This window comes from Centruroides sculpturatus, unplaced genomic scaffold, assembly GCF_000671375.1.
Source record: "Centruroides sculpturatus isolate CEXI.00-Female unplaced genomic scaffold, Cexi_2.0 scaffold1179, whole genome shotgun sequence".
NCBI classification, from domain to species: domain Eukaryota; kingdom Metazoa; phylum Arthropoda; class Arachnida; order Scorpiones; family Buthidae; genus Centruroides; species Centruroides sculpturatus.
This window is the reverse complement of record NW_019385506.1, coordinates 65,411-87,355: the sequence shown is the minus strand read 5'-3', so window position 1 is coordinate 87,355 and position 21,945 is coordinate 65,411. Positions and strand designations below refer to the sequence as shown.

The 21,945-nt window shown below is 31.8% G+C and overlaps 2 protein-coding genes across 2 annotated transcripts in view; both read right to left on the bottom strand.

Moving 5' to 3' along the window:
- Positions 1-16,013, bottom strand: part of LOC111639640 — a 19,920-nt gene extending 3,907 nt beyond the window's left edge. The window contains exons 1-5 of the mRNA XM_023385540.1: positions 15,939-16,013; positions 11,986-12,238; positions 11,256-11,906; positions 6,302-7,255; positions 1,038-1,199 (exon numbers count right to left, since the gene is read on the bottom strand). Of these exons, the coding sequence (XP_023241308.1) occupies positions 1,038-1,199; positions 6,302-7,255; positions 11,256-11,906; positions 11,986-12,236 (2,018 nt within the window). The 5' untranslated portion in view covers positions 12,237-12,238; positions 15,939-16,013. The remainder of the gene's footprint in view (positions 1-1,037; positions 1,200-6,301; positions 7,256-11,255; positions 11,907-11,985; positions 12,239-15,938) is intronic.
- On the bottom strand, positions 5,714-9,909 carry LOC111639644. The gene is made up of 3 exons (XM_023385547.1): positions 9,729-9,909; positions 9,272-9,445; positions 5,714-7,255 (listed from the first exon to the last, which is right to left on the bottom strand). Exons 1-3 carry the CDS (start codon positions 9,737-9,739, stop codon positions 6,226-6,228), a joined length of 1,215 nt encoding a protein of 404 aa, XP_023241315.1. The 5' UTR covers positions 9,740-9,909; the 3' UTR covers positions 5,714-6,225.
- Positions 16,014-21,945: the final 5,932 nt, after the last annotated feature.

The following is a 21,945-nucleotide window of genomic DNA, read 5'->3' as shown; positions in this document are numbered from 1 at the left end:
ATGTATATTATATATATATATTATACATATATATATGCACTAATTCATTGCAAAATAAATATATACAGTATATAATATAAATTTTTATTTATGTAATTATACAGACTAATTTAATTTCAAACTAACAATAAAAGTAATTATATGTATAGTTAACGTACGATATTTTTAACAACAATGTAAACATTTTTAATTGTTTGGAGCAATGTAAGTTGAATTAAACTTACGGAGCAATCTAACATCTTAAAATGAAGAATAACTTGCCAATCAGAAGGCAATTACTCAAATTCATAAAAACCCTGAAGTAGAGTTTAACCAGCAAATCTCCATCACATCAGTAGACTGATCAATGATGAAAAGAGTGCCTGCTGAACGAAGTGATTTTGAGATCAAAAACAATCGATAGAGAATTTAATTTATTATTTTTTGGTAGGTATCCAAACTAAGTGTTTGAAGTTTGCCAGAATTGCTTAATTCTAATGGTATTATGGTTGACTATATTTGATTTTTGGACTGCAATTTGAAAAAATTTTAGTCCTATAAATTCCACTGTCGTCCNACTAATAACTAGAAAAACTAAAACTAATAATAAATAAATAATTTGTATAAGCTGCATTTTTTTTTGACTTAACAAATAAAATTCAAAAATGAATAAGAAATGCTTTAATATTTGTTTTACATCTTACTTTTTCAATTTATATACAGTAGATTTTCTTCTATTGTAAAACACTAATACAAAATATATTCAAATTTCCTCATATTTTAATATATTTCCTGAACTAATGTGAATGAATTTATTGTACATCTTACTGTATAGTGTTTCACATTTGAAAAACACTACGTAGTAAGATGTATAATATACAGTATATTCAAACTCATATGCATGCCCCACATACGACAATAAAACACATCCAAACGCAACATATGTTTCATATGAATTTGCGCAGATATGTTATATGCTTTTATGATAAGTAAAGCTAGACACTATAATAAAAATTTTATGAATTTTTATGATAGTGAAATATGAAAAAACCACTTACTTGAGTAAAGTTAAGAAATTTTTGTGGCATTCTTTCACTCTGATTCTCGATATTCTATTATTTGCTAACATTTGACGAAATATCTCGCTTTTGTCACGAAGATAAGATTTGTTTACTTTTATTTCTTTTCCATCACTAGTTAAAATCATTATCGTTTCGTTCCTACTAAAATAATAAAATAAAAGTTAATTGTGGAAATAACACTTATGGAGAATTTTGAATGTTTTATAAACATTTTAAATAATATAATTTTTAAAAACAACTTTTAATAAAACGTTAAGATTTCGAAAATAAAAAATTAAAATAACAATATTTAAATTAACATACAAATAACAATTTCGAGATAATTAATAAATGTTTTCGAAGAACAAAACTAAGTTACTTACTCATCCATTTTTTAGAAAATATTTTATATAAAAATATTTCGATTCACTTTAATATTTCCAATGAAATACATTAAAAAGTTTAGCTTGAAATTACATTACTTTATGTTTTACGTCCTTTTGCAAAATTTGCATACATTTTTGCTTGCGTATTTACATTTTAAATAAAACTTTAAAAACTATAATTCATTTGTATTATTTAAAAATATTTTTTATCACAGTTGTATAACCGCAACTGTAAACTTATACTGTATTACATATTTTATATTTCGGCTTAACTTCTTTTTTATTTTTTTATTTTGCAGAAATATGACGTATTAAAACATGTGCCATCTTATTAAACTCATTGGAGAATCTCTTAGTAATCATTCTAAAGTTTAAAATTAAATCTAGTTTACTTACAAAATGTCTGAAATTATTCAAATAATGTCAAAAGCTTTAGTCGATTATTGAATTAGTTATAAATTAACTCACATATTTGATATTATATGAATTTTATATTCAATTACTTTCAACTATAAATTTAGTTTTTCTACATTGAAAAGTACAAATATCAAAAGAAAAATCACAAAATTAATTTTGTAATTTCTTTGGATTCTGTATACTGTTAAACATATACGCAAACTTCGAAATCAATGACTATGTTCTTATAATTTTCAGATGCAAAATGGCTGCAGAAATATTAATAGAAGCATTTAGGGACCGGTTCACACTAGTTTTTAAATTTTTTTCTGTTCTGTGGCCACTAAGAGGATTCTTCCCTCACCATACGGACACCCGTAATGGGATGACAGTATGGTGAGAGGGGGCCCATATATCCAAAGACACCGAGACAAGACCGACTACCCCGGAAAAAATGTTAAGAGTTTTTCAACCCGCCCGAATTTGATACCAGGTCCACAAAGAATAGGCTGGCGGCTTAACCGTCTCGACCATCCGGCCGGCTGGTTCATATTATTAGGTTAGCAGGTTTATCCAAACTTCATCTGTAACGGAGGAACTGCTTAGCAAGTTACATACCTGTAAACCTCAATCAAATTATTTTAAAAATGACAAAAAAGGTACGGTTTTGTTCACCCACTTTGAAGCTTAAGGAAAATGTTATCCCGAATTTCGAATTTAGGTTGTAAATATGGATAACCGTATTCTAGTTGCATGTTTAACATTCTAATATCTCTTTAAATTGCGTGTCTCCGTTGTCATAATAATAGGAACGTTAATGATTAATTTGGTTTATAATTACAGTATTGCATTTATCGGAGTAAAAACAGCGACGTTAAACTCCTCCTTATAAGCTTTTGATCAGTTCTTATCAGTTATTAGTTCTAACGCAATGCGCAAACTTCCATTTGTCAAAAATTTCGGGTTTTCTTTACGTTAGTAACACCTAAATAGGGCCAGTTTCCCATAAAAAACCTCCCGGGAGGCATTTCCCCTCGGCAGGTTGCCCATGTGTCGCCTTGCCGAGAGCAAAATAAATCGTGGTTTAGAAAATTGAGTTTTCTCAATTTTCTAAACCACGATTCCGCGCCGAGATCAAATTGAATTTTCTGTTTTCTAAACCACGATTTATTTTGCTCTCGAAACGTTTCAGATGACATTACGACTTAAATCCGGTCGGAAACGTGATAGTACAAACCCCAGAACTGCTTTCCTAAACACGCCATCCAGCCTAATAAAGGCTGGATGGCGTGTTTAGGAAAGCAGTTCTGGAGGACTCGGGATCGAATCCTGAGAGGCCGAAAAATCCCAAAAATTTTTCGGGGAGTAGCCAGTCTGGATAAGTGGGCCCCGTCCCACACCTCCTGCCCCATTATGAGCTTGGCCGAACTCATGATGGGCTTGCTAAGAAACAGGACCGTTTAGTCCCCACAGAGAGGAGAATTAAAAAAAACAACCTTTATTTCAAACCGTATTGTAGTTATAATAACTTTTTAACAATCTATAGAACATAAATACTACATTTCAAATTTTACTTTCCCATTTCTGTTATATATAACAGAGGAAAGTATGGCAATTGGTTAAAAAATGACCCTTTACAATTTTTGCATTTTTGGACTCGGAACCTCGAAACTTCGAGAAATGCAAGAACGAAAAAGAATTGGGGTTTTTCTCTTTTTAGTTTTATTATTTTAAGGCAATGCGACACATGGGCAACCTGCCGAGGGGAAATGCCTCCCGGGAGGTTTTTTATGGAAAACTGGCCCTTTTATTGCCAGTTTCCATAAAGTTACCATTTAGGTGTTACTAACGTAAAGAAAACCCGAAAAACTCCCCGTGGCCAGCCTATTGGTGAAGCGCGAACCCACGACCAGTGTTCAGTGGTTTTATCACTAGGTCATTGGTGGGCAAGTTTTTTTCTGTATGTATGTGAGTATGGGTGCAATTTTATTCGCCCACTTTAAAGCTTAACTCCTGTGCTTTTTGTCGAAAATTTTTGAAATTTTTCAGGGAGGATTGTGTACTAGGGATTGATGCTATTAAATTTTGGTGGGTTTTTTCTAACTCTTTTTGCCCTGTGGACACTGAGGGCCTCATTTAGCATGCCCATTATGGGTTCGGCCGGGGCCATAATAGGACAACTGGGTGGTGAGGATGGAGGTCAACATATCCAATCGGACCAACCCCCGAAAAATTTCTGGGAATTCCTTGACCCGTCCGGATTCGATCCCGGGTCCAAATTTTGGTGGTTAGAGGTCAAGAGATGGGGAAATAAAGGGTAGTCGTGTGTCATATCTCGATTAGGGTAGACTTTAATGAAGATTTTACTCGTTATTAACATTTACAAATTTTTATAAAACTCATCTCTATCCTCAAAATTAAGCATTTGCCATTTTATAATAATTATAAAAAGTTTAATAAAATATAACAGATGGCGTCACACGTAGTTCTAAATGAGCGTGCCCGGAAAGTTGAGCAACTCGTTGTTGGATTATTAATAATGTGTTCTAAGAATCTATATATATAATCGAGACGGGTTGATAATGATGATAATAATAATAATAATAATAATAAGCGCAGAGCCCAAACGGTTAGGAGTTGAAAGTTGAAATTTGGTACATGGTTAGGGTACGTCACGGGAACGCACACTAAGAAGGGATTTTTTGAAATTCTTCCCCACGGGGGAGAGAGACAGGATTTAAGGCTTAACACTTCCATCAACAATGGAAGCGTTACATAACAATGGAAGTGTTAAGAAAAAGCGACATGCAAGACGCAGATGCAGTTTTTTTCGTTTTTGCGGGAAATTGAACATATTTTTAGACCCATCTAAAAATTCTCTAATTAGTCTGGAAACAGGGGGACCCAATTCTTTCATTGTGTGAAAACGGGTAAGGTTGACTATAACGTAATAATCTTAATTAATCTTTGCTATTGTTACTTTTTGCACGAGCAACGCCGGACCTATCTGCTAGTTTTATTATATTTTTATTTGTTTTTATTATTTTCATTCATAATTATAAGTATAAGAAACGTGCAGTCAATATAATTATTTCTTACGCATTTAAAGCGGTATGTTTTAGTTCTAAAATGAGTCGGAGATTGGAAAACAATTCGCTGAAACATCAGAACTTACTTTATCTCGTATCAAAAATAAGAAACGCTCTTAGGTCAATTAACTGCCAGAGCAGATTAAATTTTAATATAATTACTGGTATTTTTTCATGTAAGGAAGAAACATCATTTCTAGCTTTTTATAGATTATAATAATATTTTTTTTGCTGCGTATAGTTTTACAGTAGTGTTCACTAAAATGTATATTTTAAATATTTTCCAAGATGTAGTAAAACTATATGAAAATTAAGTGAAAAAATCATACGTATATAATAAAATTCACTATGCAGTATTATATTGAGCATTAATATATTTTTCATTGTATAAAAATATCCTATCAAGAACCATGCAAAATTTTTTAGCCCGGCATCTGTGGCAGTTGTGCACTCTTCTAATTATCAAATATTGTACTTTCCGATCTTTGCATTATTATTAGATAAAATATTACTTATTAGAAACATCGAACAAACACGCTCGAAATGAGAAAAACTTGTCAAGGGCTCTCTTACTTCGCTTTCTTGGCACTCCAACAGGAGGCTAGGGTGACCATTAGGAAATCCGATAATTTTCAACTGTACTAGAATTTAAGCTTTTCTTATTAATTAAAAAGTTTATAAGGAGTATTTTTGTTGAATTATGATAAAAAAAAATTCTCCGTGTAAACATATTTAACTTTAAAAACCACTTTGACACCATCTCAAAGTTAAATAGTGTGTGACGCCATTTCTTGAGATGTTATTTTAAAAAATACCAATAAACAATTATTCATTGTGACGTCGTCATAATGCCGACCTGCAATTTTTAATCATACTTTTTAAAATTTATTTAAAATATATGCTCTCCACCTCAAATTAGTAGCGTTTTGCCCCTGTACATCATACTTTTTCTCTCGAGGTTCTCTTTCCACTAATCTTTCCGTATCTGATCTTGGCTTTCATCTATCTAACTCCATTCTCGAGATTAATGAAGGACAGACAGCCGACAGTGGAAATTTTAGGTCTACAATTTTTTTCAAATTGCAGCCCAGAAAGAGTCAATATTGAGAATAGAGAGTTTTGAAACGAATACATTTATTTTTCAGTAAACAAATTTGTAGGAATAAAAAACAATACATAATTCGAAATTTTTAGAGGAAGAACTATTAAATTCCACATTGCATGATTTTATTTCAAAAAAAAAAAACGTACATTTAATATATGTTTCAGCAATAAGTAGTTAGATTAGTAAATTAGAATATAATAATTGTCGGACTAAAAATATAATTCCGTAAATAAACATAATCTATTCGAGCATTCTTCGAAGGTATCATCTGGTTTAATATAATACTGAGCAGTTCTCATTATAGTAATTTTATTTTCAGGATCAATCATATTAGGAGAAAATTTTACTGTAATTAAATAATGAGATGCACTTTCTAAAGCTATAACAGGAGAATATAGATTTATCTCTCCATTTTGGGAAGAATGTCCAGTTGTGGAGACTAGGTGAATCGTTTTTAGTTTTTTTAACTTGTAAAAATTTATATTAACTAAAAGCATAGCTGGATTACAATGATTTATAGGAAGAAGAAATTTAAGTGGGAAAGCTCTTGACGTAACTGATAATTCGCAAAAGAACATATCCTTTTTAGTCAGTAATCGTTCCAGACTTTTAGGATACCCATGCTTATTATAGTAACGAAATAAATTGGAATATTCGAGAAGCGTTCTCTTCTTGTCATTTTGACATATACTGGCAGGTAAGGATGTTATGGGGGAAATAGTTTTAGACATTATTTCTTCTATTTCATTATCCTTCAATATTTTTGTCTGAACAATCTCTTCAATTTCTTCGCGCGTCATACTCAAGAATCTTATCTTAGATAGAAATGGTTCCATTTCATATCTAATAAGTTTGGCTTCTGGGAGAAAGCCATTGTTTAAAACTCTCATTCTAGCCCATTCATACAATCCCCTAAACAAGGAGACTTCAGATAAATTGGAGTAAATCGGACAATTCACAAATCTTTCGATTGTTTTCTTTCCCGAATAAATAAAGTCTTCTCCTCTAATACGTTGATCGGTAAATTTTCGAAACTGTTTCCAGCAATAATATTCAAATTCCAAATCTCCGAATCTTACGGCAGCGTCATAAATTTTTGTTATGAATTCTGTACTTGATGCCATGATGTAGTTCTTTGAATCTTCTTCCAACAGTTTGATTTTATACCTTTTGCAGAGTTTATAAATTTCAAATGCGTCATGAAATGTTCTTATCTCTATTGCTCTTCCTTTCATAAAACTGTGCGAAATAAGATATAAATATTACTTAAATTTTATTAGGCATAATATAAAAAATTATTTCTAATATAAATTTATATTAAAATACATTAAAATATTGAGAGAATAAAATTCCAATGTTTTATTATAAGTTAGAATATTTAAACTTCGGAATAACAATATACGTATTATAGTACAGTACTTCAAATAAGAACAAGAATATTAATATAAAAATCAAAAAAGCGCATATTTACAGTTAAAAACATAGAATCTAAAAACAATAACAACAAAAGATACAGAATCCAATCCATTATTAATACAGAGAATTAAAATGAATTATTTTAAAAAAATATTGACTGCGAAAATGCATTTTAAAAAAGTATTTAAAATTCTTTAGGTTAATTTTAAAAATGTTCATTAGCAAAAAAATTTTTAAAAAGTCGATTTTTAAAAAAGAAAACCATTTAATCCAATTAATAATAAATATTACACTGATCTACAAATTTTAAGAACATTCTTTGCTTCAGAAACGAAATCGGCCGATTACTAATGATTTTGACGTGCTGAATTCGAAAATGATATTAAAATAAATATCTAAGGTTTCCAAAACTAATACAATTTTAATAAAATACACTATATACAGTTCGTGATCTTCGAGTTTCCTCCTTGGAGTGGAAATAAGAAAAAGGCATTGTCAATGACCGAAAGAAAGAAGCGTTCAAAAAATTATTGTTGCATAATGGTTGCAACATTTTTGGACCCATGCTTCATCATAATCACAGATCTTATAACCACAGTATAGATGATATGCTGTATGTACTAGAGGCGTGATATTTCGTTTTTTGGTAGCAAACATCAATTTTCCCCAAATATAATAATAAAAAATGTCCACATTATTCATATACTTGTGGGTCATTTTCTCAAACTATGCTCACTTGTGGATAAACTGGAAAAAAGAGCGACTAGAACTATGTGTACAAGTTTACTGATCCCACAAAGTAAACATGACAACTAAAGTCTCGCTTGACAAAATCACCAAGCAAAATTGCCCGGTAATGAAAATTTTCCAGAAATTGCCGAACATGGAGAGAACGTGGATGGATTTTTCAGTTTCCTTTTTTTCCAAATTAAACAAGATAAAGTCATTCATTGAAATTTTAGAATCTGTTTTCTATTCAACCAGATCCGTGTGTCACTTTGCACAATTTTGCTATATACATACTATCGTTTATACGCCACTGATGAATCTCTCTCTCCTAACTTTTGTTATTCTGAAATTTTTCCAACACTGTTTTGATGAAAGTTGTGTTTTCAAGAAAACAATTATTTAAAGACATATCTGTAAGAATGGGAGTGGCTCATTAAACTTGAGCCCTGTGAGAAACAGAAATCACCTTAAAATGAAAAACAAATATTTACCAGTGCGTTTTGCGAAGATTAGTAATGTACAAAACATATATGGTTTTTATTGCCCAACAAATGGTCCATTTGACCCACTAAAAGCATGAATTACTACGCGTCTGCCTTAAGAGGAATCCAATTTTTGAGTTTGTTCTTTATGAAACATGTAAGTAACTATAAGAACCTTTTCCTCGATACAGAAAAATACGTTACGTCAAAGTAGTTGCTAATCAAATATTTAACACTAAAGCCAACTGTAAATTTTTATTACCAAGTTCATATTCAGCATCCTCAAATTAGTAAGATTCATTTTGGTTTAGTTTCTGAAGCATTTTGGCTAAAGCAAGTGTAATTAACATTAATACTGTATATACATAATAAAATCTGGATGTGATTAATATTTAATTACACACGGTAGGCCTACGTCATTACATTTTAATTTTTAAGTTAAAATGATTTAGGAGAGTCTGTTATAATAGCCTAATTTACTTATCATCATAACTAAAACCTGGAAATACCCATAGAATGAAATAATCATTAAAGTAATAAAAACAGATTTAAGAATCAAAAACAGAATTAAAAGCATGAAATATAACTAAGCATCAAAGTATGATCAAATTACTCATAATTTACGAACTTAATCAAAGTTGAAAAACGTTTATAATCTTCCTTCACTCGAATTCTAGATCTTCCATCGTAATCATCAGATGCCAGAATGTGAAGAAATGTCTCACTTTCTTTACAAAGCATGGAGTTGTCTACTTCTATTACTATTCCATCACGTGTTAGGATTGTTACAGTTGTATCGTCACTGTAAATTAATTGTAAATATGTAACTGCGATTAGGGAAAAAAATTTAATGCAGTCTGCGCGTTTTAAATAATCAGTACTATTATTATTATTATTTTAGGCGTAGTCTTTATTTTTTAATAGAAATGTGTGGGAATTATAAAGACGTTTTCATTATTAAACACAAGTATTTATAGTATTATTATTATATTATGTATTAGAAAATTTTTACTCATTCATAAATACTAAGATTTAAATGAACATATTATTGAAGGGAGAAAAGTAATTAAAATAGTATTACTTACTCTGAGGCCATTTTAAATGTATGATATTCTTCGAAATAATCCGATGTAATTTTTTAAAAATTTATTATATCCTGTACGTCAATTTCACACTTACAAGGCGAATGCTGATAATTTGCATAACGATTACGAGAAAATTTGCATAGCTTCTTCACAATAAAATTAAAAATATGATAGAAATACTTTTATACAGAGTAAAAATAATTAATGCTGTTTCACCAAAAAATGACTAGTAGAAAAAATTAATAAGNCTTTCAAAAATTATGCAGTTGTACAGGTAGTGTTCTGGACCATCCCTGACGTTGCACACGGGGCATACATCAGTGTTGCCATTTGCAAACCTCGCAAGGTAATTAGCAAATTTCCCATGTCCGGTTAAAATTTGATTGACATAGAAGTCAGGGGTGTACCACCTTATAGCAAGGTACTGCTGTAAGTCAGGGATAAAGTTATGGGTGACATGCTGCATGATTTGATCCCAGTCGGATTGCCAGTGTTGTGTTTATGATACAATTGAAAGCGTAAAATATTTGTTTATTCGGGTTTTTGTAAATATTTGTTTTTGTGAAAGAAATGCAGGTAGCATGATAAAGGCACGCCGAGAAAAACCATTACAAGAGTAACGGCCAACAGATTTTTAGTGGTATCCTTTTGCAGATTGATAAAAAAAAATTTTTTGTGTGGAGGATTGGAACAACACACGATATACATAATTAATGCTGTTTCACCAAAAAATGACTAGTAGAAAAAATTAATAAGATAAATTTAATTTATTTATTTTGTTTTTAGTAAAGTATTCCTTATTGTGCCTTATTAGTAAAGAAACCTTATTTTGTCTAGTATGGTTTCTTTACTTTCTCTCCTAGTCTAAAAATATAAAAAAAACTTTTGTCTACACGTTGAGAACAATTAATTTTAATTATATATTAAGTTTTTATCGTGTTTACGGATTAATATAATTTACGTATCCATTTGTGTTTACGTAATTTTTTAATTAAATTTTATTTTAAAACATTAAATCTTATATTTTACAATTTTTAATTAACTGCTTTATTAAATAATGCGTTTAGAAAATGCCTTGTAATATTATAGGCAAGTCAGACGATGGACGAGTCTCCTAGAATCGAAGCTTGCAACTGTGGGCATAAGCTGCCATTATTTCTATTAACATAAATGTTAGCGGTTTCTGAGACTTATGTGGATGAGGAAGCTGTGCCTGAGTTCTTTAGGCAGAGGGGTGTGGAATAAATCGGCTTCAGTCCCTCAACTTCCAGTCAATCTCGACACAAATGCGGGCTTCAAACTCCGGTACTGAATGATTTGCCCAATTACAGTCCATCGAACTTGATATTTGAATTATTTATTATTATTGAAAAATATTTCTTTGCTTATTCCAGAAAATTGAATCCCAACTATCTAGATCACAAGTCAGTGCATCAGATACTACTTAAATTTAAATAAATATTACAAGGAAAACAAAGTTTTTATTTCATGATTTTTAATGAATTTTAATACAAAAAACTTTTCACTTATTTTTTTCTTTCCTCACTACACCAAAACGGTAAAGGAACTTCTCTAGGTTTTATAATATTCATGGCTACGTGTACAATTTCTTTTTTCGAAAATATTTTTAGCAAATCAGGCAATTTAAAAAACTCTTCTAAATTCATACTGAGAAACTTAATATATGGGAGGAAAGCAATCATCAAAGATCTAATTTGCTTACAGTTTTCTTTTTGAGTATTGACGTTTTTATTCAACGACTCTTCTTCATTCTCTTCCTCTTCCTCTTCTATTGACTGTTGCTGGGTGTCATCACTCACCTGATATTTGGCCCATTTTAATATTGCTTTGTATATATCTGATTCGTATGAAACATTTAATTTATTCTGCTGAACTAGATATTTTAATGCATCGGCGGAAAGTTTTACGAACGATTCTGATTCCAATACTTCTTTTGTATATCTCGGAATTATCGCTTCGCATTTATTTAACAAAGTTTCGTCTTCGAGAAGTAGAGCCACTTGAAAAATTTCACAAGCATTATTCCCACTAAGTTTCGATTGAATCTTTTCTCTACACAAATACATAAGTTGAGGAATGTGATACTTGTGAGCTGCATAGTAGACTTGGATAATTTCCTCAGGTGATTCCAATTGTAATTCGTCAGTGTATATATATCTAAATATTATTTTAAAAAATTTTTAATTTGAATATAACATAAAAGGCATACAGTAATATTAAATTAGGAATACGTTACTTTAGCATAAATTCGAAAATATTTTCTTTTATATCTGTTATAAATATTTCTCTATCTTTTTCGTGTAAATATCCATAAAACATACTTTGAAATACATCACTCCTCATAGCCAGAATTAATTTATGAGCTTTGATTTTTTTCCGATTAGGTGGATCTCCAAAGGTAAAAGTCACGTCTGAGAAGTCACTGAATTCTAAAATATGTTTTAGCGAATTGGAAATAGCCTTAATTTCTGACTGCCAAGAAGCCATTTCTACTTTAAAAAAAAATAATAATAAATTATATTATTTTATATAGCCCAAATATTATAATAACTAGATTATTGTGACAGCGTCACAATGCTGGACTGCAATTTTTAATCATATTTTAATTTAAAAATAAATATGAATTTTGATGCTGAATGTGAAATTCTGAATCTGTGATTTTATTTTTCACGTGACAGAAAATGTGCGATTTCTGTCACGTGAAAAATAAAATATCTTAGAGGTCGAATGATATATTATTGATCTCAATTTATCCTAAGGATCAATTCTATGCCAAATTTATCGCTCTATATAGTAAGGTAAAAATGTTTGAATTTAACTCACGTGACTTATTGTCCAGACCGGAAGTCAGTAGTTAATCGGACCTCCTGTCCTAAGCTTTTCATATCTGGTCTCGATTTTCATCTATCTAACTCCGTTCTCGTGAATAACGAAGGATGGACGGACAGAGGGACGACGGTAGGAATGTATAAATCAGCAATTTGAAAATTGCAGCCCAACAAACTATATTTAATTAAATATAAAAAATATAAAATTGCAACGTTTAACAATACTTTGTTTCCGTTGTAATACCGTCGGCCATGTTTATATTTATTATTTTTTCTTCAAAACTATATTTACTTTAAAAATATATTTTGCGTTGCTTATACAGTATATTATATACTAATGTTATTTATAGCTTAATTATTAAGTCTAACATTTACCGTTAAGAACCACAACTGCTAATTCGATGTCAAGCGGACATTTTACATGTTGATTGATAGCCGAATGGCCGAGGCGATTAAGGTGTCAGCTAAAGTGACCAGACTCCCGAATTGGGCGGGTTAGTCCTGCTTTTTTTAATATGCTGTCCCGATTTTTAAACTGTTTGAAAAATGTCTCTTTCTATATTTCAAGACGTAGATTAAGTATTATTTAGATCTGAGATGGCGAACCCGTGACTCGCAGTTTATGCAGTCACCTACGAGATGATTTCAAGGTAGCCGCAATGAATGTTTAGAAAGTATTATTTTTTTATAAATTATATAAAAAATATTTAATAATTTTCAAAACTTTGCATATGTAATGTGCAAAAGGGTTCTAAAGGGCGACACCTTTAGAAACGTCAGTCTTAAAGACTACAAATTGAAATTACCAATCTCAGATTGAAAAAAATATCATCAAATAAAGAATGGCTTGTTTTGTTTTGTTTTATTAAGTTATAGAAACGCAACACTTGGCTGATGCCTGCCGGGAGGTCTTTTAAGGGTAACTGACCCCTATTTAGGCATTACAGACATGAGAAAACGCCAAGTGGCCAGCCCGTCCTGGCGATACGCGAACGTACGACCAAACTCCCTGGGCCGATTGCAGAGACAAAGCTTAGAGGCCGACGGCGGTTTACAGATCGGGTAGACCGCTGTTCAGAAAAATTTCATTGCAGAGACGGCGTTTCTCGCCTGCCACAATGTCGACAGCGATTAGAAACAAGTTATTTGACCTACTTTCTAGACTCACTGGACAGCAGGTTTAGAGGGCTTTTCAATTCGAGTGGTAGCTTTGTTCGTGGAAAAGTTTAGATAAAAACGGATTTCGTTCCTTTGATAAATGTTGTAAACGGTACGAATCGACAAAATTATTCATTAATTAATTGCTCGGTGCAAAAACAACAAAATTAGATACTTTAAATTTGTTTTAAATGTTCCAATTTTGACATTCAAATGGGTGAAGACTTAAAACTTCAATTTAATTTAAATCAGATGCATTTATTTACAATTCGAGTATCGTGTCGGTTATAAAACGTTAATGCATTTCCGAGTCATTGTACTGTTAAACAAAAGAGACAATTTTAATAATTACAGAAATCTGTTTATAGATATAAAAAAAAGTAATATTAATAATAAAATATTTAAAATTATTCATTTCGACAGTAATAAGATGTCGAAATAATTCCTTAAAATTCTATTCCGAAGACGAATGTCGAATTCGGTATAAATTTTCTAAATATGGATTTGTTCATATTTTAGATCGTATTGGCGACGAAATTAAATATTGAAATGGAAAAGGATTGTCATTAATTGCCGAACAATAATTTTGACGGCCTTAAGATTTTATTTCTGGAAGCTTTCGGAATATAGCTGACGACCATTTCTAACGTCACGATGAAATAACCCGATTGGCCGAACGACTCCTAAAACAGGGGAGTAATAGCGAAGTAAGTAAGAGCCAATGTTTTGCCCGAAGTTCGTTTAGAGAACGGTCAGAAATAGACGATCGTCGTCTTTGCAACGCATTTTAAACTGCGGTTCAGCCAGCCAACGGCTATAGGCCGTTCGTTGATAAACCTCTTTTAATGTAAACTGTCTCTGCAATCGGCCACCAGTGTTCAGGAAACCGAACCGCTTGGCCACTGGTGGACTTCAATAATGGCAATTTTCATTTAAACGAACTATTTCTATCTATATAACTATATATGTTATAATCTAATTTCTTTTTACTTATGTAAGGTTTATTATTATTTTCTTGATGCTGATTAAAATGTTAAATAAAATAAAATTCTTAGAATCTTTGGTTATTCTTTTCATTACTCAAATTAAATATTTGATTCGCAATTTCAAGTTACTAAATTTTGAATTCAATTTTGACTACCTTTCGGAAAACGATTTGCAATCACGTGATTTATTGACATGCAGAGCACCAGTAAGAGTTACTGAAACTACAAATGTCAATCGATAAACTTTCATTCATTATTGGACAAAACTGAACTAATTACCTTAACATTGGCACATCACATGCAACATGACGTACACTTTACTTTCGAATCGAAAGCTATTAATTTTCTCGGCGCCATATTGTAAATTTGCCGTTTCGAAGACGGAAGATCCATCTCTATTAGAGAAGATAACAAACAAACCTTGAGAAAATTAATAATTTTGTATAAAACTATCAGAAATATTTCTTATTTATTCTAACAGTTAGTATCTTTATGTAAAAATATGATTGTTATTTGAACGTGCTTTATTTAAGCAAATACTTATTTAAGATGTATAGGTATGTTGTTTTCTCGCCTTTCTGTTGAGCTTTAACAAAACCAGATGGTTTTCCGAAGATCCAAGAAATGCTTAAATGGTTTCTCTATTGTAAATTATATCTTCAATTTATGAAAATTTGTCTTATGCTGGGATTTTCAGGATTCATAACTGTTTGATCTGTTATGTATCCCCCATATATAACAAATCAAAAATTGATAAATAAAAATGGTAATTTATTCTCACTTCTAAATTGCTAAACTTGTTACATATAATGGAAATGACCATTAAAATAGACAGAAAAATAGTAAAAGACAGTAAGATAGTAATTCTCTCATCTGATTCATTACATGAGATAAGATATTTGATATGCACACTCTCTGCTTACGCAATCAAATTAATGTACGATTAATATATTTTATTACAGAGGATTTAAAAGAAGTAAAGGAGTAATTCGACATTTTTAAGCTTTATTTTGCTGAATCTATTCTTTATCTAAAAGAAAAGCGAAAACGAAACCGAAACCGGAAATAAAGTAGAACAAAAATACTATACTTGACTTGAAATAATCTATAAATGTGAACTTGCGTGTAAAATAAACATTTACGCTAAATTTTATAGAGTAACGTCACGTATTCAGTTATTTAAATGCAATGTATAGAAATGAATAATGTAAACTAACCTTTTCGGTAATAAAGTACTGTTATCAGCAACTTCTACTGTTATTGAGGACAATTCCGATTCACATGTAGTCGAGTGTCCTCTGTGGATAATTATAAGAACTATCATCGCTTATTTATTATCGCTACGTTGGGATTTTTATGTCGTAAAAATAGCGAAATATGGATAGTTTTTATGTTAAATAATGTAAAGGAATGTTTAATCACAACAACTGAAATATGCTTTACTTTTTACAAAGTGTGCATTGCTAAAATCTCTTCATTGTTATCAAAGTTTCGTTTATTGATTGACATTGTTTCCGAAAAGAGATTAGGGGCTGTCCATAAATGACGTCCACACTGCAGAGAGGGGGTTATGACAAGTCAGACAAGGAGAAGGGAAGAGGTTGAATTTCAATGGACGTCCGTTTTATTTCATTAAATTTTATACAGTTTATCACTTTATGAATAATAAAATGCAGTGGTGGATTTCTGAACAAGCGCACGAGGCGCGCGCCTGATGCCTCATAAATCAAAGGAACCTCAAAATTCAGCTTTCAAAATTAAAAGAAGTTATCTAATTATTATTTTTTTTCTTCGTAAAAGAGTTAATAATTATTTAAGAAATTCCTTATCTCAACTCCATTTAAGTCATTTGTCTATGATGTTTATAGAAAATGATATACTGTAATTATACTATTAGATTATGAAAGTCTAATTGATAAATTTGCTAAAGCTAAAGCGAGAATAGTTCTGATGTACAGTAGAACCTCGATTATCCGTCCCCCGATCAACCGACCGTCCTAGTCGGCAAATTTCAAATGTCCGCTAGTGATGTGGCGCTACAATATTTGGCTATGTCTTGGCTACTTTAATATTATTTTTACGTGTTTTAGCTGGCAACACTCATTCGACCATGAAAGGGAGCCAGTATTTAAACGAGGCTTAATTTTCTAATTTTTAACGATACAATAGCGACGATTATTATTTTAAAAAATTTTTGTTAGGCTTAACATCGATGAAAATTCAACGCAAAGTAGGTTAATAGCGATATACTAATATACTAATTACATGGGATATAATAATATACTACACTAATAATGGATTTTTTCATACTTTTCGGTTATCCGACTTTTCAATTATCCGACCAACCCCAATCCCCAATTAGGGCGGATAATCGAGGTTCTACTGTATTTGTTTTTAATATTCCGAAAAAAATTGTTATTGATATTATTATATTCCAATATATATTTAATGTTTAATAAACATAGTCTCGTCCCAAAAATGGCTTTGCCATTTTACTTGTTTACAAATAAATTTTTATTATTCGTAGATTACTAGATTTTTTAAATACAAATCAGTAGTAAATTTAAAAATAAATAATTTTTTATATCCATGGATTACTAGAAGTCAGTTCAAAAACACTTCAAAGCCAGTTAAATTTAAAACTTAATGTATATTGAAAATAAACGTATGTACAGTTACAATTAGAGTTCACATATAAGAATTACAAACATTAGATATTAACAAAGTTCGAGGTAATCATCCACTGCAACAGGTCCGTCGAAAAGCACCTTGCGACGCACAAATTCAAAGTCCACGACAACACAACAAGACGAGGCAATCTTCTAAAACAGCTTAGGCGAGCTAAGGTCAGCGTGAGTTCACTTCCAATGTCCGAAGCCGAACTGAACTTCCCGCCAGAACTTCAATGCTTTTATAGGATTGAAACAGCATTGGATTCCACCAATCAGCATTTACCAGCTCTATAAGACGTCCGCCGATGGTCTGATGTCTTTTAACCAATGAGCGGTCGAGTTTTCAAAATAGTCTGATCGCCGTTTCTATGGCGACAACGGTCGTTCATAAAAACGCGGGAAAACTGAGTGCCAGACGATTTTTATATCCCGACACTAGATCTTTCGTTTTTAACACTTTTACTTATTGAAACAAAATAATTCTTGTACCAATAAATTTCAATTTTCATAATACAATCTGAACATCGGTAACCTTTTTAAAATACAGCCAGGCAGTTGTAATTCTATATTAGTTAATTTTTAATGTTATTTCCCTATGTCTCACCTTTTTTGGACCATCGGTATAGTGCCTACCAGAGTAAAAAACGTGCACGTAGAACGCACACTATAGGGTGAAGAGGTAGCGAAAATATTTAGACGGGAACCTCAAAATTAAATTGCGCCTCGGGCCTCTCAAGTGCTAAATCGGCCACTGATAAAATGTATAAAAGTTTTGAGGGTGGTTGAGTTTTGTTGGAATCCGAAAAGGGGAGAAGATTATGAAACTTGGACAAACTGGGACAATGAAGAAGTGAGAGTAAAAATTTCAAGAAAATGCGGACACAATTTATGAACTTCTCCTTGTTACAAAATACTTTTAGTTTTTTGGTAAAAAGAATTTTGTACTGTTATCTTCTCAGATAACAGACCTAAGTTTTTGTTCCTAAATTATTTCTGCAACACATGCAAATGGCTTTTCTTAGATTCTCTTCTCTTACAAGAGAAGAGAATCTAAGAAAAGCCATTTGCATGTGTCTTGTAAGAGAAGAGAATCTCAGAAAAGCCATTTTCACAGATTTTAGAGCAATTTTGCGTAAAGAATTTTCTAAATGACTTGTAACTTCTTAAATCCAGGAATCTTCTGAAGAATTTTGCGTTAACTTTACCTACATTCTTATCCCTACTTTCTATCTGGTACATTCCTAACAGGTTAATTTTTGAATATCAATCACAACCTCGGAAATTACTTCCAGTGACTCTAAGCTCTACCCCAGTGATTCCCCAACTTTTTCGAGTCACCGCTCCCTAACCATACTCCAACGCCCCCTAAATCCATTTTTTCTTGTTGGGAAAGGCTTGGAATTATTCTTAAAAAATTTTTCTATGAATTTCACACTTTATGTCATTACCGTACCTTCGTTCTCCACATCTGGAAACCATTAAATGTAATGTTTCTTCTTACCCATTTTAACAGAGGAAAAGGAAAAGTTGTCAGTGACCCCAACCTTTGCTTATGGTCACTGTTCAAAACCCTGATATACAAATAGGCCTATACAGAATAGCGCATTCCTTCGTGCCTCCTTGCTACTCTTGCCATGTTCATGCCAGCAGGCTCAATTTCGTTCGTTGTGCTCTGTATATTTCAATGTTTTAGATGAAAAAAGAGCCCTGATATTGTTATAGAATGCTTCAATTTATCTAAACTTTTTCAAGGACCCAAAATTTGGAAAAAAGAAAGATGTGGTTACAAAATATAGGAAGAAAAAGTACTCTATCGGATCAAACTTATGTTTATCAAGTTAATAAATGATGTTCGAAGATTACATTATTGTTGTCACACGTGATGAAGACATAGCTTATAATTTATTTGGTATCTAATGAACAGACACACGAAGGAGTGATTACTGCTGGCTACTGGAGCGAGATCAGCTTGTTTTGTTTGACAACTCATTTCATATTATATGGAATTAGTTGAATTCATTTTTACAATTTAACCTACTCATCTTTATTTTTTCTCGTCATTATTAATGTTTAGTGTATTAAAAAGAATGATTAGTCATCGTAAAGGAGAGTTTCGTGTCTGGTCATCAGATAACCGAATCCCAAATTTTTTTCAAGTGAATTAAAGAAAATTTTTAAATCACTTTTAAACCGGTTAAAACAATAAATGAACAGCGTTTTAGCGCTATATACAGTATATTGAAATTGCTTAAATATGGAGATCCTTGTTTTGAATGATGTATTTGGTATTTAGTGACTCTGACCACGTACTCCACCTAGTTGCGATTGATTGAGATGGGAAGGAAATTCAAAAGTTTCTGGCAAAGTTTTATTCGTTAAGAAGCTGTTACAAAGAGTTTTTTTAACCGATGCTAACTTGTCCACAATTCTGAATGTGGATAGTATTTTTTTAGATAGACTGTATAAGTCGTGAGCTAAAGCACGTAAAATGAACATATTGGAATGATAAAAAATTCCTGGAAATTTTTAATTAGAAAAATAATCAAATCAATCAATAAATGTAATAAGGAATAAGGGCTTAAAATAAATATTGAAACTCTCGTATTTATTAGAATGTAGTTATACAGAGTGATCATAATGAAAGAGTTGGTGAAGAGAAAATACTCTGTAGATAGTATTACAGTAGAGCATCGATTATCCAACTGAATTGGGGACTCAGATTGGTCGGATAACTGAAAAAATCGGATAACTGAAAAGAAGGGAAAAGATACATTATTAGTAGAGTATATTAGGATATTAGTATATCCCATGTAATTAGTTTATTAGTATATCGCTATTAACCAACTTCGCGTTGAATTTTGCTCGATGTTTAGCCTAACAAATTTTTTTTAAAATAATAATCGTCGCTATTGTATCGTTAAAAATTATTTTTAAATTGTTTTATTACTCACGAAACAAACAACCACTCATAATTAGAAAATTAAATCTCGTTTAAATACTGCCCTCCCTTCAATGGTCGAGCCGTTGATGCCAGCTAAAACACGCAAAAATTTAACAAAAATAATATTAAAGTAGCCAAGACATAGCCAAATATTGTAATGCCACATCACTAGCGGACATTTGAAATTTGCCGACTAGAACGGTCGGTTAACCGATGTGACGGTTAATCGGGGGGTCGGATAATCGATGCTCTACTGTATTCAACAACCTCAAACGTCTTCCGTTTTTAAATGTTCTTTCTTTCACAGCCGAACTTCTCTACAAACGTACAGTACAGTACAGTACACATTGCTCACATTAAGGTGACAACAGCGCCAAATTTTTTTCTAGCGGCTGAATTTTAATGTAATTTTTTCGAAAATTTAAAGTGCATGCTAAGGAGTGTGTGTGTAACAAATTTGGTTGAGATTTACCCAATATTTTTTACATTCCCGGCTGTTATATATAACAGAGGGAAAGTATGGCGATCGATCAAAAATGACCCCTCCCCATGACTTTTACATTTTTGGACTCGGAATCTTGAAACGTCGAGAAATGCAAAAACCCTTCGGGGATTTTTCTGTACGTATGGATGTTAGTGCGTGTCTGGGTGTGTGGCACGATTTTGTTCACCCACTTTGAAGCTTAATAACTCCTGTGCTTTTTGTCGACAATTTTTGAAATTTTGCAGGGAGGATTGTTTATTGAGGATTAATGCTATTTAATTTTGCTGGGGTTTTTTTTTTGTTTTGTTTTAACTCTTTCCTCCCAGTGGGCGCTAAGAGGGTTTTCTCTCTTCAGGTTATTTCGTAAGTAATTAATAGCATTGCAATTGTACAAATCCCCAAGCCTCCCCCTGGTTTGGATGCCATTATAAGACCGTTGTTCTGCATCCTCCCACTTCTTCAAAGGATCTTTAATAACAGATATCGGCATTAATTCTCTTTTTCAGAAGAAAACATATCTCGCTGAGTTTCTTGGTGCTCTTCATTCAAGAGTTCTTGGCGTTCTTCTGTCGTCAGACCTGTTTCAGGTTCCATTATGAACTCTTCGATGTTCTTTATTTCTCAGATGTAATTTTTGTTACTCCTTAAGCTGCTTGAGTCTTCTTGATTATACTGTATCTTTCATAGATAAGATTGAACTGCGGCCTACTGTACACCTGTTCAAGCCATACTGCCCAACAACATAAGACATCTTCTGCCCACCTTTTGCTATTATACTCTCACCTTTCAAAAATAAAAACTGATGCAAAACTTAATGAGTGCCCGCCCGACAGTCTCACAAATACTATAAAATAATTGTTTTTGTCAGAAAAATAAAAGGCTGGAATTTCAAGGGAGAATTTCAAAGTTCGGAAGAATACTATCCGATCGGTATATACCGGCTTGAACGTCGATGTCGACGTCTCCCGCACGACAAAGGAAGACCAATCGGTATTCATTATTTTACGTCGCTTCTTGTTTGTTCTGTAGGGTGTTCGTTATTCGATCTGTTCGTTAATCGATCACCCACTGTACGTGATAAATTTAGAAAAAATTTTATAAATTTTTCCGAGCTTCATAAAAAAAAT